This window comes from Cicer arietinum, chromosome 7 (assembly GCF_000331145.2).
Source record: "Cicer arietinum cultivar CDC Frontier isolate Library 1 chromosome 7, Cicar.CDCFrontier_v2.0, whole genome shotgun sequence".
Lineage (NCBI taxonomy): Eukaryota > Viridiplantae > Streptophyta > Magnoliopsida > Fabales > Fabaceae > Cicer > Cicer arietinum.
The window spans coordinates 21,146,657-21,161,840 of NC_021166.2; the positions used below are offsets into that span (position 1 = coordinate 21,146,657).

General features: G+C 30.3%; 3 protein-coding genes across 3 annotated transcripts; all 3 read right to left on the minus strand.

Moving 5' to 3' along the window:
• Positions 1-757: 757 nt before the first annotated feature.
• On the minus strand, positions 758-1,531 carry LOC101502186 (uncharacterized). Its single transcript, XM_004509732.3, has one exon. It carries the CDS (start codon positions 1,425-1,427, stop codon positions 780-782), a length of 648 nt encoding a protein of 215 aa, XP_004509789.1. The 5' UTR covers positions 1,428-1,531; the 3' UTR covers positions 758-779.
• A 380-nt stretch (positions 1,532-1,911) lies between these two features.
• LOC101500478 (receptor-like cytosolic serine/threonine-protein kinase RBK1) lies at positions 1,912-5,460 on the minus strand. Its single transcript, XM_004509648.4, has 7 exons — positions 4,788-5,460; positions 4,317-4,574; positions 3,930-4,081; positions 3,576-3,655; positions 3,337-3,475; positions 2,688-2,837; positions 1,912-2,332 (listed from the first exon to the last, which is right to left on the minus strand). The coding sequence occupies exons 1-7, from the start codon at positions 5,326-5,328 to the stop codon at positions 2,174-2,176; spliced, it is 1,479 nt and encodes a 492-aa protein (XP_004509705.1). The 5' UTR covers positions 5,329-5,460; the 3' UTR covers positions 1,912-2,173.
• Positions 5,461-9,008: 3,548 nt separating this feature from the next.
• On the minus strand, positions 9,009-13,553 carry LOC101500796 (protein ANTHESIS POMOTING FACTOR 1). Its single transcript, XM_004509649.4, has 11 exons — positions 13,417-13,553; positions 13,231-13,322; positions 13,035-13,135; positions 12,391-12,491; positions 12,231-12,297; positions 11,600-11,699; positions 11,382-11,495; positions 11,113-11,250; positions 10,921-11,005; positions 10,555-10,604; positions 9,009-9,480 (listed from the first exon to the last, which is right to left on the minus strand). The coding sequence occupies exons 1-11, from the start codon at positions 13,421-13,423 to the stop codon at positions 9,331-9,333; spliced, it is 1,005 nt and encodes a 334-aa protein (XP_004509706.1). The 5' UTR covers positions 13,424-13,553; the 3' UTR covers positions 9,009-9,330.
• Between the last annotated feature and the right edge of the window lie 1,631 nt (positions 13,554-15,184).

The following is a 15,184-nucleotide window of genomic DNA, read 5'->3' on the forward strand; positions in this document are numbered from 1 at the left end:
TCCGGTAGTTGTAAATTCCCGGAAATTTCGTTTTTGAAATTTCCGGTATGTATTTTGAACTACCGGAAATTTCAATCCTCTTGAAATTTCCGGTAAAAACTAAATTTTCCGAAAACTTACTTTTCCGGATTTTTCAATGTGGGGGTAAAGTGTTTGAATTTTTTCTTATTTTGACTTTTACTGTTTTTTTTAGGGTTATTTTGGGTATTTTACAACAAAAATTTTATGTTGGGGGGGTATAGGTTTAAATGGGGGGGTACAATAGCCAATTTTCAACTTTAGAAAAAGAAAAAAAAGATAATCTAAAAATTATTGAATGAAAATATATTTTTAATAATTTTTTATAAAAAATTATTTTTTATAATTGATTATTTTCAAAAAAATAATTTTCATTATAGTATATACAAACCATAAAATAGCTTATATCTTTTATAATTTATGAATAATTACGTGATTTCTATTATAAATTATTGAACTCTTATAGAGATAATTATAAAGTCAAGTGTATAATATTAGATATTTTTTATTTTAAAGAGTTTACATGTCAATTGTTTGAAAGCATGCATTGAAATTTTACTTTAAGAGCATCATGTTATTGGTTGAATGATGGTATTTTGAAAAGATATCAAATATTAATAATTGTTGAAAGTGATTTCAATGACCACTCAATATTATAAAGTTTGTTGTGATTAAAGGTTAATATAAAAACATTTATCATTTATAAAAGATAAAAATAAATGAATAAATAGACAAAAAGAATAAAATAAAAAAGTAAATCATCACGGGCCTAATCGATTCAACCCATTGCGAGCCTCAATAGAATCAGGGTCAACATCAACGACCTTCAGAAACGCATTCTTCGCCTCTTCTATCATCCCTTTCCATTCGTAACATTTCGCCAACAAACACATCGCCTCCGATTTACTCTCACTTCCCTCTCCACTCACTCCAATCGCTTCTACAAGATCCTCAATCGCGGAGTCAACTCGCCGCCGCCGATTCACCGCAAGTTTCATCTCAGCCCTAAACACCAACGCGTCGGCACGCTCTGTCGGATTGAGAAACTTCGCCGCCGGAAGAGATAGAGCGGAATCGAGGGATCTGATGGCAGTGGCGCGGTGACCCGCTATGTAAAGGGCTCGGGCCCGAAGAATGTGGACGGAAGGATCCTTGGGGGTGATAGAGAGGGCTTGATTTGCTTCTGAGAGAGCGTTTTTGGTGTGTTGGGCTTTATGTGCAGTGGACCGGGCCCGGTTTAGGTGGCGTGATGCTTGGTTCAGGTGGCGGTTTTGTTCGGGTTGGCGGGTTTTGTTGCGGGTTCGGGTTTTGGATTGAATTGTTTGGTTGCGGAAAGTGTGCATGAGGAAGAAGACTGATAGGGTTAGGATTAAGATGCCTAATTGAATTATAGCCACTAATGAAGTCATTATTGATCTTATTGGTTGCAACTTCTCTCAGACTCTGATTTTGTGCTTTCTTTAACAATAATGGACTCCTTGGTAAAATTAAACGGTTATGGATAAATTTATAAGATATATTAGAATTATGACTTGTACCCAAAAAAAATGTTAAAGTTACTACTTGTAACAAAAAAATATTAAAATTATGTTTTTTTTTTTTTGGTCAAAAAGTATGTGGTATGACACTTTAAGGGGTGGAGAAGTAGAAAATTTTGGAGTTGAACCAAATCTTTGCACACCACCATTTTACTTTTTGAATGTGGATGACATCTAACCCTTAGAACTGAATCACTTGTTTTAAATTATATTCATAACTATAATCTATGCATATTTGAAGTTGAGACATCGCAGTTGTCTCAATTAATTATAATTGAGTTTATTATCTCCATTAGATTGTTTAATTAACTTTAAAAATGCCGTAAGTCCTTAACACAAATGTCACTCCTTCAAATGAACAAATTAACTATGAGTGCTTCTTGACTAATGATGATCATTACAAGTTCATGCCAATTTACAAGCCTAAGATACCTTTATCAAGCTCGAAGAAAGACACAAAAGCTAGCTTTTTGTTGTGACATTGTTAGCTTTATCCACAACAAATACAACTACAAACATCACCGCATTAATATGTTATCAATAGATACAACACATGCAACCCCAAAAGGCCACAACAGACAGAGCACAATTCTAATATCATTATTTATGAATCAACATCACTCCATGATTAATTGCTTGTGACGATTGAGATCATTCAAATAATTTGAACACGTATAGTCTTCTAAATCACAAGCATCTAGCAAGAGTGACCTTGGAGCTATTGATTTTTGAGTTAGGTCCACAGCTACCTCTTCACCTTTTAGCAGTAGCACAACCTATAGTTTACAAATAGACATGCAATTAAGAACCAACAAAAGTAAAAAGTTTAACTTTAATGGATTGTTGTACAAAATTTACAATTGTCAACGAATAAATATGTTTGGTTTTAAAAGTAATTATAATTATAATTATAATAAGAAATTTTGAATTATCTAACAATGGTTAAATTTAATATACAAGTTATATTAATTTATGAATTAAATTTGATTGATATATTTTTTATAAAATAAATCACAACCAACCAATCATATTTTTCTTACATTAATGAGTTTATGATAACAAAGAGCATGCTATTTTTTCTGGTCAATAACAAAGAGCAAGGTGACAGAAAAAGATGGTGAATTTTGTTACCTGATTCATGTATGGCCTTTTGGAGGACACGTGGTGGATACACATGGAAGCTGTTGCCATGGCACACATCATTTCAATTGGATCATATTGATCTTCTAATCTTGGGTCTGCTATTTCCTTCACCTGCTTTGCATCCAATAGTGGTTTAGCCTGCTCACAACATCATTTCATGTGTCATATTGACGTCACATATACATATAAGAATCATTTTTATTTTTATAAAAACACTTGTTTTCAATATTAAAATGTAATTTGTATGCAATGTACAGTTATAAGTTGTGGATCTATTTTATGTCCTTAAGGAGTTGCACTATTGAGTCAAAAAGTTGCTAATCATAAAATGACTTAACTAAACTTCATTTTGGTTGTACTATTAAAAATGCTCTTATTAGGCTTTTAAATTGTGAACATGTTGTGGTTGCTTCATGATCATTGATAAAGAAAGTCTTGATGTAGTGACGTGAACCATATTCACGAAATTTTTATTAAAACCCAATTTCTTAAATCTCTTAGTATTTGCACTATGTTTATTTTCGTTGGAAGTTATACAATACCAATTTTAAATTAGAATTATTTTAGTGTTCGACACGTATCAGTATGTTACATACACATGATTAGAGAAAAGATGAGTTGAGTATGGAGACTTTACCCAAATCACAAGACTTTGCCTACTATTAGAATCAACTGCACGACGACCTGTCATGAGCTCAAGTAACAATACCCCAAATGCAAAAACATCAGTTTTTTCATCCACAAGTCCATGCATGAAATACTCTGGAGCCAAATACCTACAACAATTCACCAACCAGTAGTTTCAGAAATTGAAGTTACAGTGTTAAATAAAATGTATAAATAAATAAACTCTTGATTTTATGCTGCAATGCCAACCCGAATGTGCCTTCTATTGGAAACACAACATGGTGTGCCCATTTATCTGGAAGCCACTTTGCCAATCCAAAATCTGAAATCTGCAGTTTAATCATTACACAATCAATTGATTATAATGTCCAAAATCAAAAAACATATATATATCAAATTGCAGTTGCAGTTGCAGTCACACTTATTCTGCAAACATTTATGTTGCAGTAATATGCAGACAAATACAACTTGTGACTAGAATTGTGATTTTGTTGCAGAGACTTATAAATAGTTATATTGTGGTTGCAAATCGCAATTAAAAACCATGACTATGAATTGAAATTCACAATTTTAGGTGTTGTGTATAGGCTGATAAAAAAGTACCTCAGCTTCACCATTATGGTTGAGTAATATGTTTGAGGCTTTGATGTCTCTGTGAATGATTCTTCTTGGACAATCTTGATGGAGATATTGCAAACCTTTTGCTACCCCAAGTGCTACCTTGAACCTTATTTTCCATTCCAAACATTCGGAACCTGAAATATTGAAAATGTCACTTTCTTATGCCTAATAAAATATGAAATTAGGGGTTGTTAGTCATGACAATAAAGAATATATTTAAATTAGGGGTTGTCAGGTGAAATTGAGTTATAAATTGAGCCAGTTAAATAAACGAGTTGAAGTCGAACTATTTATAGTTTGACAATTCATCTCGTTTGGTTTATGAACAAGTTCGATTTCAGAAAAACTAAAAAAGATGTAGCAAAGTACCAAAGAGCAAAGAGGAAAGGCTTCCATGCGAAGCGAATTGAAGAACAAAGTAGAGGCCCCGGTCGATTCCGAAACCGATGAGGCGTGTTGCATTTGGGTGGTTAATGTGAGCAATAATCCCAAGCTCTGATAAGAAATCACCAGCTTTGTCTCCAGCTTCTTTTTCATTTCTCATTAGTCTTTTTACTGCCACAACTTTACCATCTGGTAAACATGCTTTGTACACTTCTGCATGACCACCTTTTCCAATCATGTTCTCTATGGAATCAAAAATCAAAATATTATAATACAAATATATCCAAAACAAAAGGGAGAGGAATGCAGCTACAAATACTATAAAACATACCAAATGCACAACTCATTGGTCATAATTAACAACTTTTGTTGACTAAATTATCTTTTATTAAAAAGATCAGATGTAGTATTTGATTAATTAATTCCCTTTTTGGCTAATAAATTGTAATTAGTTACCAGGATTGAAATTGTCAGTTGCAGCTACAAGATCTTCATAACTAAAATTTCTCCAAGTAGGCTTAGTAGGAATACCATCAAGGTCAAGAGAACAATCAAAACCATTCTCATCATCATTATCTGTTCTTACTCTAGCCAACTTATTCCTCAAATTCTTCCTAGAAATTTCATAGCTAGCAGCAAGCAAAGGAATGGAAGAAAATCTCCTCACAGATTTAATCCTCAATGCATCAATCATATTCCTCCATTGGTGTCCACCTTCAACCACTCCTCCTCCGGATGACCTCCCACCATTTTGCACCCGTTGCGGCGTCGAACTCGAACTGCTGCTGCTTCCTGTGCTATCAGAATCCGTGCCTGATATCGGTACGTCAAATACATCTCTTGGTGATTGTATTGGCGAACCTGCTGCTGATATCTCTTCATCATATGCATAGAAAAAGTCTTTCTTAATACTATTTTTATTCGTTATTTCCACAACTTTTGAGTTTTTTGATTTCTTTTCTTGATCCTTCTTGCTCCTTCTCTCTAATCTCTCCATCTTTAAAATTAATAATAAAAAATAAAAAAACCAAAACCTTTACAAATTTTTTTAAGACAACAACAACTACCTCGTACCCATAATGTTATATGTTGTTAAATTACAAACAATATAAAATGTTTTTTTTTTTTGTATATTTTATTTGTAAGTGTTTGTGTTTACATGGGGAGGGATGGTAATGGATATCTTGGTTTAGGGTTTATTCCAAAGATTCCGAAAAGGTTCATGTTCATTCCCACGCAAAAAATGTGAAAGGAGATATAGCTAGGAATATTTCAACCTTAATAATAATATTATTATTAATGAGGGATGAAATTAAAAAACTCCTTTAACATAATTTTGAGGTGTGGGAATGAAATGGAGAGTCAGAGAAGAAGGAGGATTGAGATTGGGAGCAGAAAGAATGAAGATGAGACGGAAAGGTTTGATTCAAAAATTGGTATATCTTTGAATGATGGTTATTCTTAGGAAGAGGAGGAGAAGTGCATGGGAAAACCAGCTCAGGGTGATTGGAATCTTAACTATATCTATATTTATTTATATACACAAATTCTTCGTTCATTTGTCTACTTATTGTTTTTTTTTATTTATTAATTTATATTTTATTTGTATATAACTATATCATAATAAACATTCATAACAACTAACTTAATTGACGAATGTCTTATTGTTATGTTTAATATTATGTATTGAATTTAATCTTTAGATTTCTTAAATTTCTTTATTATTTCATCTATAAATAAATAAAAACTATATAAAATACACGCATGTGTAGTATGTGTATTGTATTGATTCTAATTTGTATTACTATATATAATTCTAAAGACAAAAAGAATTATATTTTTTAGATAAACTAAAATTTTATTATCTGATATATGATGTCATTTGATACTTAATTCAATAAAAAAAATTCAAATTAATCTTCGAATTTTAAAATATCTTTCAGTTTAGTTTTTGACATTATAATGATTATTGACTATTTCGAACATAAATTGTATCTTCTAGACTTTTATGATAATAAATTTATTATCAAAGACTATTTTAATGATAAAAAGACTAATTTGAATATTTTGTTGAATCAGTGACTAAAATGATACATTTTATACTGAATTGTGATTTACCGTTGTGTTTTCCTTACAATTGAAAATGAATACACCGTTAAATAATTGTTGAAAATGCATATTTTTCCTAACTCATTTTTCCCATTGCTATGACTATTTTTTTATTACTCACTCCTTGTATGAAGTTTGAAATACTTTAACAATAATAATGAATAATATTTTACTTTCTATTAATATGCCAATGCTTCAAATATTTGTTAAATTGGTGTTTTGTGGATACTTGCCAATCGTTGTCTTTCATCATTAATGGTATTTGCCTATTAAATAGGATGTTGTGTAGAAGAAATAAAAATGAAGAAGTAGAATTACATAGGCTAAAGGGATGACAATTGGTAGGGTTTGGGTAGGATACTATAGTACTCGTTTCCATACACGCGATTTAAAAAAAAATACTCATACCCGTGCTCGTACTCTTTTGGGTATCAACTTTAATACCCGTACCCTTATCCTCTGGGTACTTAAGTGTCCGTACTCATACCCGTTACCTACACTTTAACTAAAAAAAATTAATAAATAAATGATATTATTGGGATTAAATTTAAAAATTATTCAAATATCTTAAATTCAATCATAAAATATTATAAAATAAAATATTTTCTAACTCAACATTTCAAATGAACACTCGTTACAATATATATTTAAATATCCATAATAATATTTTGTGAAGTTGCAAGTCATACGAATATTATCTGAGATAATTGATACAAAGTTGGAAATATAATTATAAAGTCACGATTAATAAGATATAACTATTAGTTATAACATCACAACTATTTACCTATTTATCATAATCAGATTTTTAAAAAATTTGCAAACGTTTATGTTTCAATTATAAATATTGTAATAGTCTAATGATATTAATAGATGTAAAAATATAAAAGAAAATAATTAATTAAACTAAACACTAATATAATAAATAAATAACTAAATAAATAAATAATATATTATATAAGTGCGGGTGCGGGGCGGGGTGGGTATTATAGTACCCATACCCGCACCCGCTTAATTTTGCGGGTAATTATCCGCCCCAATGCCCATACCCATTATGCGAGTTTTTGCCCTACCCGTTGTGTACGAATACCTACTGGGTATGGGTCTAATTGTCATCCCCAAGCTAAATATTATACTAGTATACAATAAAATATTAGAGGTGATAATAAATTAAATGTAAATGATACAACTATACAAATATGATTATGGTTAAAGTTATTTAAGTATCATATAATCTCTCAAAAAAATCATGAAAATGAATTAATAAATGCATGAAAAATGTGAGGATTAGACTCCTTGGTAAATATATTTGTACATCGCCTCTAGTTTTTATTAATTAGTTTTAAATCTTAAGAATTCGTTGTCCTACTTGTTAGATATTTGAATATTTAGACATCAATGTAGAATAATAAAAAATAGTAAATAATTATTTAAAAACAGTTAATCAATAGATTAAAAATGGACTAATCAATTAGAAAAGTTGGATAATCGATTAATATTTGGTTCAGTACCACATGATAATGTTTGTACTCAGTTAATCAGTTAGAGTCTTATTGTTAATTGATTAATTATTGACCATAAATAAAAAATAATATTTTTTTCAACTTTGTATCTTATGTGTCTTAGACCATCTTATAAGATGTGATCCTTTTATTTAAATTATAAAAAGTTAATGATGATAATGGTGATATTTTGATACTTGTGATGAAAGTTAATGATATATCTGTTTAATGAACTGGATTATGTTATGTTTTCTAATTTAATAATAAGAAATCATCAATTAGTTTAAGTTAAAATAGAATAACCAATTAATTCGATATTGGTAATCGATTAGACTGAGAAATCAAATTAGATTATTACTAAGTTAATTAGAGTCTAAGGATTAATTGACTAAAATTTGAACATAATTAATTGAATTATTAACTAATTAGTAATAAGAGTTAGATAATAAGTGATATATCGTTAACATTATTGTGTGAAAGGACACAATCCTAAATGAAAGTGGAACCTGCATATACTTCAGACAATATTGGGCAACAATAACTGGTTAAAAAGATAATAAAAATCAACGTTGCCATATCAGACATAATTTCTGTGAAAAATATTGGTAAGTAGAACAAGTATAATTTAGAGATTCATTATTATAAGCATCAGATCCTGATAAAATTAGACTTAAGCCATTCATAAGTTCAGTTGTTTTCATAAGCCTACTTTAAGTTTTTCATAATACACTAAACCTGATAGAGACCCGAGTAGAGGTCATAAGTAAAAAGGGGATATTATGTAACAAAGAGTAAGGTCAAAATACATGGTAAACAATGAGTGTGGTAGGATGTTTAGCAGGCAAGCAGTTATGCCTAAGAAGTATAAATAGTAAGTTGAGTGCATTGTTGGGGATATGGAAGAATATTGGAGTAAACCGTTAAATACATTCTATTTCCCATTGTTAATCAATTTATTTACTTAATTTCTGATTATGAATTCTGAGTTTCCATCAAAACTGATAATTAGCATGAGCATATATGAGTAGTAGTATCAAATGGGTGATAAAAAAATGGCAAGAACATGAACCGCAGAATGCTTAATTTTAATATATGATCATATCATACCAAGCTGTAGAGTAGTGCATTAGGAGTTGCTCCTAACAATCTAGAGGACCATTATTAAGCAACTATAATTAAATAAACATCTACAACAGAATGTAATAGCAGAGAGAACATAAATACATTCAGATATCTCAACTTGTACTGTTCAGGAGGCTCTCTGAAATATCCATTGCGCTTTGGAGAAGAATATTTACAGACCATGGCAAAATTTGTCAGTAGTATTAGCAACATATAATCTTTCAGATGGTTGACGGGTAAACAATAGCTTCGTTGTGTAGAGTTTTCTACTTCTTTCCAACATAAGCTCCGATTTTAGACAAATCTGGAACCCAAAATGACAACTCAGACGACCCGGTTGCAAACATTAGGCTTCCAGGAGCCCACTTTATAACAGGAGGTCCTGTATCAGAAGTTGCACTCCTCCAACTTGCAACCTAAACATGATAGATAAGCATTAATATTGCAATGTCAAGTATTATTCACACTTTAATTGCATAAGGTGAAATGAATTATACATTGCTATGAATCAAAGAAGCTTTTGATGCCAACCCTCCCCACACTAACTTTTCTTTTCAATTACAAATTTCTGTCATAGGGGTTTGCTTGAAAATTATGATTCAATATATCCAACATTAATATCAATAACACAATTCTTTTCTATTAGGCAGAGTAAAGGCTCATTATAACAAAAGTTTATTATAGAATGGGAGCAAGGAGACGATATGAGCAATGGGATGGTTCTGCTATCTTAACGTAACCTGACAAGAAGAATGATCCAGAAGGAGTGGGTTATAAGTTTATAACTAAGTGATAAATTTTCCAAAGTTGCGATATTCATTCATTAATAACATACAGTGAGTGTTGTCTTATTATGGTCTAGTCGGATACCCATACATACAAACATGGTTATGAAACTAACCCTTCAACAAGGGTTGGTGTGAGGAACCCAAAAATTGGACTCCTAAGAAAGAACACTTTTATTAGAACTAGGAGAGAAATCTCTCCTCCAAGGGTTTCAACAATTGATTATAATATTCATTGATATCTCCCTAACCTCCCTATATATACATTTAGCCTTATAACAACCTCAACTAACTAATTCTACTCATCTAAGTCCTAACAGTTGGTGATTCGATAAAGTCCTTCCCAGAGTGGTTACTCTAGAACTCTAATCCTTGACATTGCTAGCAAAGTTTCTTTATAATCACATCCACCACCAAAAGGTTAATGAGTGTTGCCTTCTACTTAAATTATATGCCAGGACTAGTTTCAGTCAATTGTATGCAATTTTCAATTTAGGTATAACTAAAAGATTCACAATGAAATAATAGGACATTCTTGAAACCTTCTCAATGAAAAGAAGGAAAAACACATGCTTGAAAAGCTGAACATATAAAAGTGGCCCAACTTAAGCACATGATCCTAACTGGAGAATAACAACGTTAAAGATAAAAATAAGTACAGATATACAAATAAAAAAGAACAGTTATCGAAGGCACTTATCATACTTCTTTGCCACTGCGAACACTCCATGCACGGATGCTACCATCCCCAGAACCTGCAAAATTCAGGCTTAAAAATGTAGCATAACAAACCGAGTAGATAGTGAAAAGAAGCCAACAGGATTACATACATGGGTGAGAGGATTCAAAATATTACTAGTGACACTTGAGTTTTGGAAAATAATCATATTGAATGTAAAGCTTTTTTCCAAAACATAATTTAAGGCAGAATATACTATTATATGAGATAATAGAAGTTCCTCATTCCATATAAATAAAACAAGAAAGGTCAATGCAAAAACCAGTTGATGTAATCAATGAGTTAACAAGTGCATAGCAACTAGAAAAGTTTTGGGTTATCCAAAAACTTACTTGATACTACAAACATTCCCTCGGGGCTGAAAGAAGCTTCTAATGTGGAGTTGCAGGAGACAGGAGTGACATTATATGTGGATAACTGTGTACACATGACAAAGGAGATCAATCACATAGAAAGCCTTTCAAAGCAGATATAAATCAAATGAAAGAAGTAACTGAACTGAGTAAAGTAGGGAAGATACAGACAAGTGTACCACGGAATGAGTCGAGTACATGGATATGCCCATCTGCAGTTGTCAAAAGCATGAGTCTCCCATCATTACTAAACTTAACAACATTTGCATCAGAAATATCTCCCCCAACAGAAAATATCTCAAAGGGACCCTGTGGAGTAAATTGCATCATATTAGATTATTAGAGTACGTCACAACTCGCAATTAACATTACAAATTAACAAGCCAAAAAAACAAAGTTTAATGAGTTTTATGCATATTTTCATGTGAAATTTTACAAACCTTTTCATACTTCCGTGCATCAAACATTCTTATGTATCCTCCAAAGGCTATTGCAAAGACAAGCCCTTGATCGTCATATGATATAGCAGGCCTTCCTTGTACACGCAAAAGTCCCTATTTAGTTTTTAAAGAAAGTGAGAAGCCCCTAGAAAAGTTATATGATGTATTAGATACAAAAGGATATAGAAATACACAAGCAGTAGAGTGGAAATGCAGACCTGGCACTTCTCAGCCCTTTGATCCCATAATAAAACAGTTCGATCTAAAGATCCAGATATAAAGCAATCTTTCCGAGAGCAAAAGCTAAGTGAGACAACCCTAGAAAAAGAACAAATATGCATTTCTTATATCACAAATGAGAATGTACATGAATCCTACAGCACATGATTATCAAATTATGAATCGGAAGACCTATTTTCTGACTCATGAATCATAAGATACATTGCCAATAAAATGTCATTTTTGTGTAAAACCAGAAGTGGCATAACAAAGTTATAAACAAATGTGTATGAAGCTCAAAACAATTCAAGATTCAAGTCATATAGCAAATTACAAAAGAAAAGTTATTGGTTAGACAAAGTTGACATAAAAAGGTGGGTAGCTACACTAAGTTAAGGTAGTGATTTCATTAGAATGAATTGGGATTTACACCATAGCGAATCAGGATTCATTATAACAAATTCAGATTCAAGATGGTATTCATATCCAAATAGATACATATTGAAGACTTGTATTGATTGAGGTTAGTTTAGTATTGAATCGAGATACCAATCGCGTGTATCTCAATATACTGATAATCATACTACAACATATAAATTACAATATTAGGTTGGAAAGTATATAACTAACCTGTCATGGTGACCTTTGAAATATCTCAAGTACTTGTTATCATGCAATGATAGAAGCCGCAAAGATTCTGAATCAATTGACCATATTAGTTATATTGAATATACAAAAATTTATCAAGTACACAAGTATAGATGAAAATGGAAACAGGTACAAAACATACCATCCCAACCATTCTTCGAAGAATAAATGACAGTTGTAGGATGAGATGTGAAGCAAACCAAGTCAACCCCATACTTCTTGCTGTTAATTGTCTTCAAACATCTGGTAACAGTTAAGAAATCTCTAAATTTCATGTTGATAAATAAATAAACAAATATAGATCAATTAATAGAATTTTAAAAAATGCCTAGAACCATAGGGACGACACAACACAAGACATTAATTTATAATAATGCAAAAAATAAAATCGTTTTCAAAGATTTCAACATGGATAACAACATTACAAATTTCAATAATTCCTAGAACCATATGGATGACACAACACAAGACAGTAACATACAATACTGCAAAAAAAATGATTTCAAAGAATTCATGTTATAAGTTTTTCAGGATAAAATATTAAGAAACCCAATCTGGTACAAGAATTCATCCCATCTAGTCCTGATATAATCTTGTAAATAATATTAGAAACATGATAAGTTTTGCTGAGATAAAAGTCTTAAAAAGTAAAACAGCATAATTATAAGAATGTTGAATGCAGCAATTTAAATAAATTGAATGAGTTGTTTCAATGTGAGTTTTTTACATTAGAAATAATAAATAAATAAATAAATAAATACATAAATAAATAAAATTGGGGCTTACGTTCCAGCAGCAACATCATATAGACGAATGGATTCATCATCACTAGCAGTAACAAGATAAGTTGATGTCTTATGAAAATCCAACGAACTAATTCTACCGTTCTGTAAAAATATGCACCCAGTCAGAAAACCCTAATGTTCTGTTTTTGGTTAAATTAAATAATAATAATAAAAACAGAATAATAGAAATTGCTTACGTAGTCTTTAAAGGACATTCCGACTTCCATACTCTGAAGAATTTCTTCACTAAGCTCCAAAGAAACCTTCTCTTCTCTCTCCAATTGTGTTCCTGCAAAAGAAAAAACACAAAACGTAAGAAAAACGGTGTATAGAGATACAGAATTAGGGTATAAATTATAAAAGCGGTAACAATTTTGTAGTACCACCCATTTTAGAATTGATGATTGAAATGATGAGTGGAAGATTTTAACGAATTCGAGTGACTTTGAAGATGCCTCCGGCGGCCTGAAGAAGTCGGCGGGTACTACACTCTCTCTGTTAAATTTTGTTTAAAAAAAAAAAAAACTGAATTTGAAACATTCGATAGAATTTTATAAGGTAATGATAAAATTAGAAGGGAAACCATTATTAATACCAGAGCAAAAATATTAAATTATTGGTTATTTTCACCTTCTCCCTCTATGATCTCTATAAAATAAGAAGTAAAAAATTGATTACTCAATCAAAAACTAACTTTTGTTATTTTTGTGTTTTTTAAATAAATATTTTTTTGGCAAAATTAGTCCAGTAATTCTATAATTTAATTTCAAATGAGGATTTAGATTTTTATTTTATTTTTTTAATTTAATATTTTATATTTTAAAATATCAATAGAAAAAATTGCATTTACCTCCTATGAGGTCATTTTAAATAACAATAATTTTCTATCTAATTTTGAAAAAACAATAACTTCCCTTATATCCACTACAAAATTTTTTGCATAACATTTATTTTTTATTGTCACCCTTTCAACTTTATTTGTTATTTATCAAAGATTGTATTATTAAAAAAGTAATAATATATTTTAAAATTGAAAATATTATATGTATAGCCGTACATTTACAAATTAAAGTAAAAATTATAATTGTATCATATAATAAATGACATGAATAGATGTAAGTGTAGTAAAATAATATTTGATGATATTTTTAGTGAGTATAAGGGAGAGTGTGTTTTAAAAAAAATAGAAGGGGGTTAGTGCCATTTAAGGTGAACTTATGAAGTAAATGCATTTTCTCCTACTTTTTAGAATTTAAATTTTTAAACAAATTCGTGTCTTCATCGTAAAAAACAACAATAGCATTAATTATCAGATAAATACTTCCATTTTAAGATTTGATCTCCAAATTATTAAAAAAAAATATTCTTCTTTTCTTTCCTTCTCAAAATCAAAATTCTAAACTAATATTTTTAAAGTATACATATAATTGTGTTATTAACTTCATTTTTTAATTTATGTATTCACGGTGTAGAAAAATTTAATTTAATTTTTTTATTGTTTATTAACTTATATCATCATACGTTTGAAATACTCAAGTACCAACTTATATCATTACTAATCTCAATTGAGAGGAATATTTTTGGAATACAAAGTAAATTTTCCTCTTTTGAAGTCTCTAAATCTCTTTTGAAGTCTCTAAGACCTTAGAATTTGAGACTTTTTTTTACTGCTCTACCTTCACTTGAGATTCATCTGCAAGAGGAGCTTATGTTAATTAATTCTTCACAAATTTTACTTTTTTCACTTTCACATTTCACTAAAATCTCATACGCATAAGTCCACATATCTCTCACATGTTTTTTACACGCGAATATTTGATTATAGATATTTTGCCTATGATCAAATTGTTACTTAAAATTAAATAACACGGATCAAATCGAGAAAAAATAAAAATAAACTTTTATCTAAAATTAAGTTTATGGATGAGATATATTTTGTCTATTTTGTATTATATTTGCATAAATATATGAAATATATGATACTTTTGGTACTTATTGTAACATTTTTCATGACCCAAAATTGAGTGTTACTTGAATTAAATAAGTCTCCACCAAATTTTATTTTAAAATAGGAACAATTTTGGAAAACATTAATAATAGAAAAACGATCTTTGAAACCAAAATTTGAGTTTAAGTTGATTATGTGTAGGG

Coding starts and splice junctions, on each gene's coding strand:
- LOC101500478 (XM_004509648.4), bottom strand. CDS start 5,328: ATGGAGAGATTAGAGAGAAGGAGCAAGAAGGATCAAGAAAAGAAATCA. Junction 3,656..3,929: donor ACCATAATGGTGAAGCTGAG/GTACTTTTTTAT, acceptor ATTAAACTGCAG/ATTTCAGATTTTGGATTGGC. Junction 2,838..3,336: donor GGCAAAGTCTTGTGATTTGG/GTAAAGTCTCCA, acceptor TGTTGTGAGCAG/GCTAAACCACTATTGGATGC.
- LOC101500796 (XM_004509649.4), bottom strand. Junction 11,251..11,381: donor ATGCACGGAAGTATGAAAAG/GTTTGTAAAATT, acceptor TTTACTCCACAG/GGTCCCTTTGAGATATTTTC. Junction 11,006..11,112: donor ACTCATTCCGTGGTACACTT/GTCTGTATCTTC, acceptor ATGTGTACACAG/TTATCCACATATAATGTCAC.
- LOC101502186 (XM_004509732.3), bottom strand. CDS start 1,427: ATGACTTCATTAGTGGCTATAATTCAATTAGGCATCTTAATCCTAACC.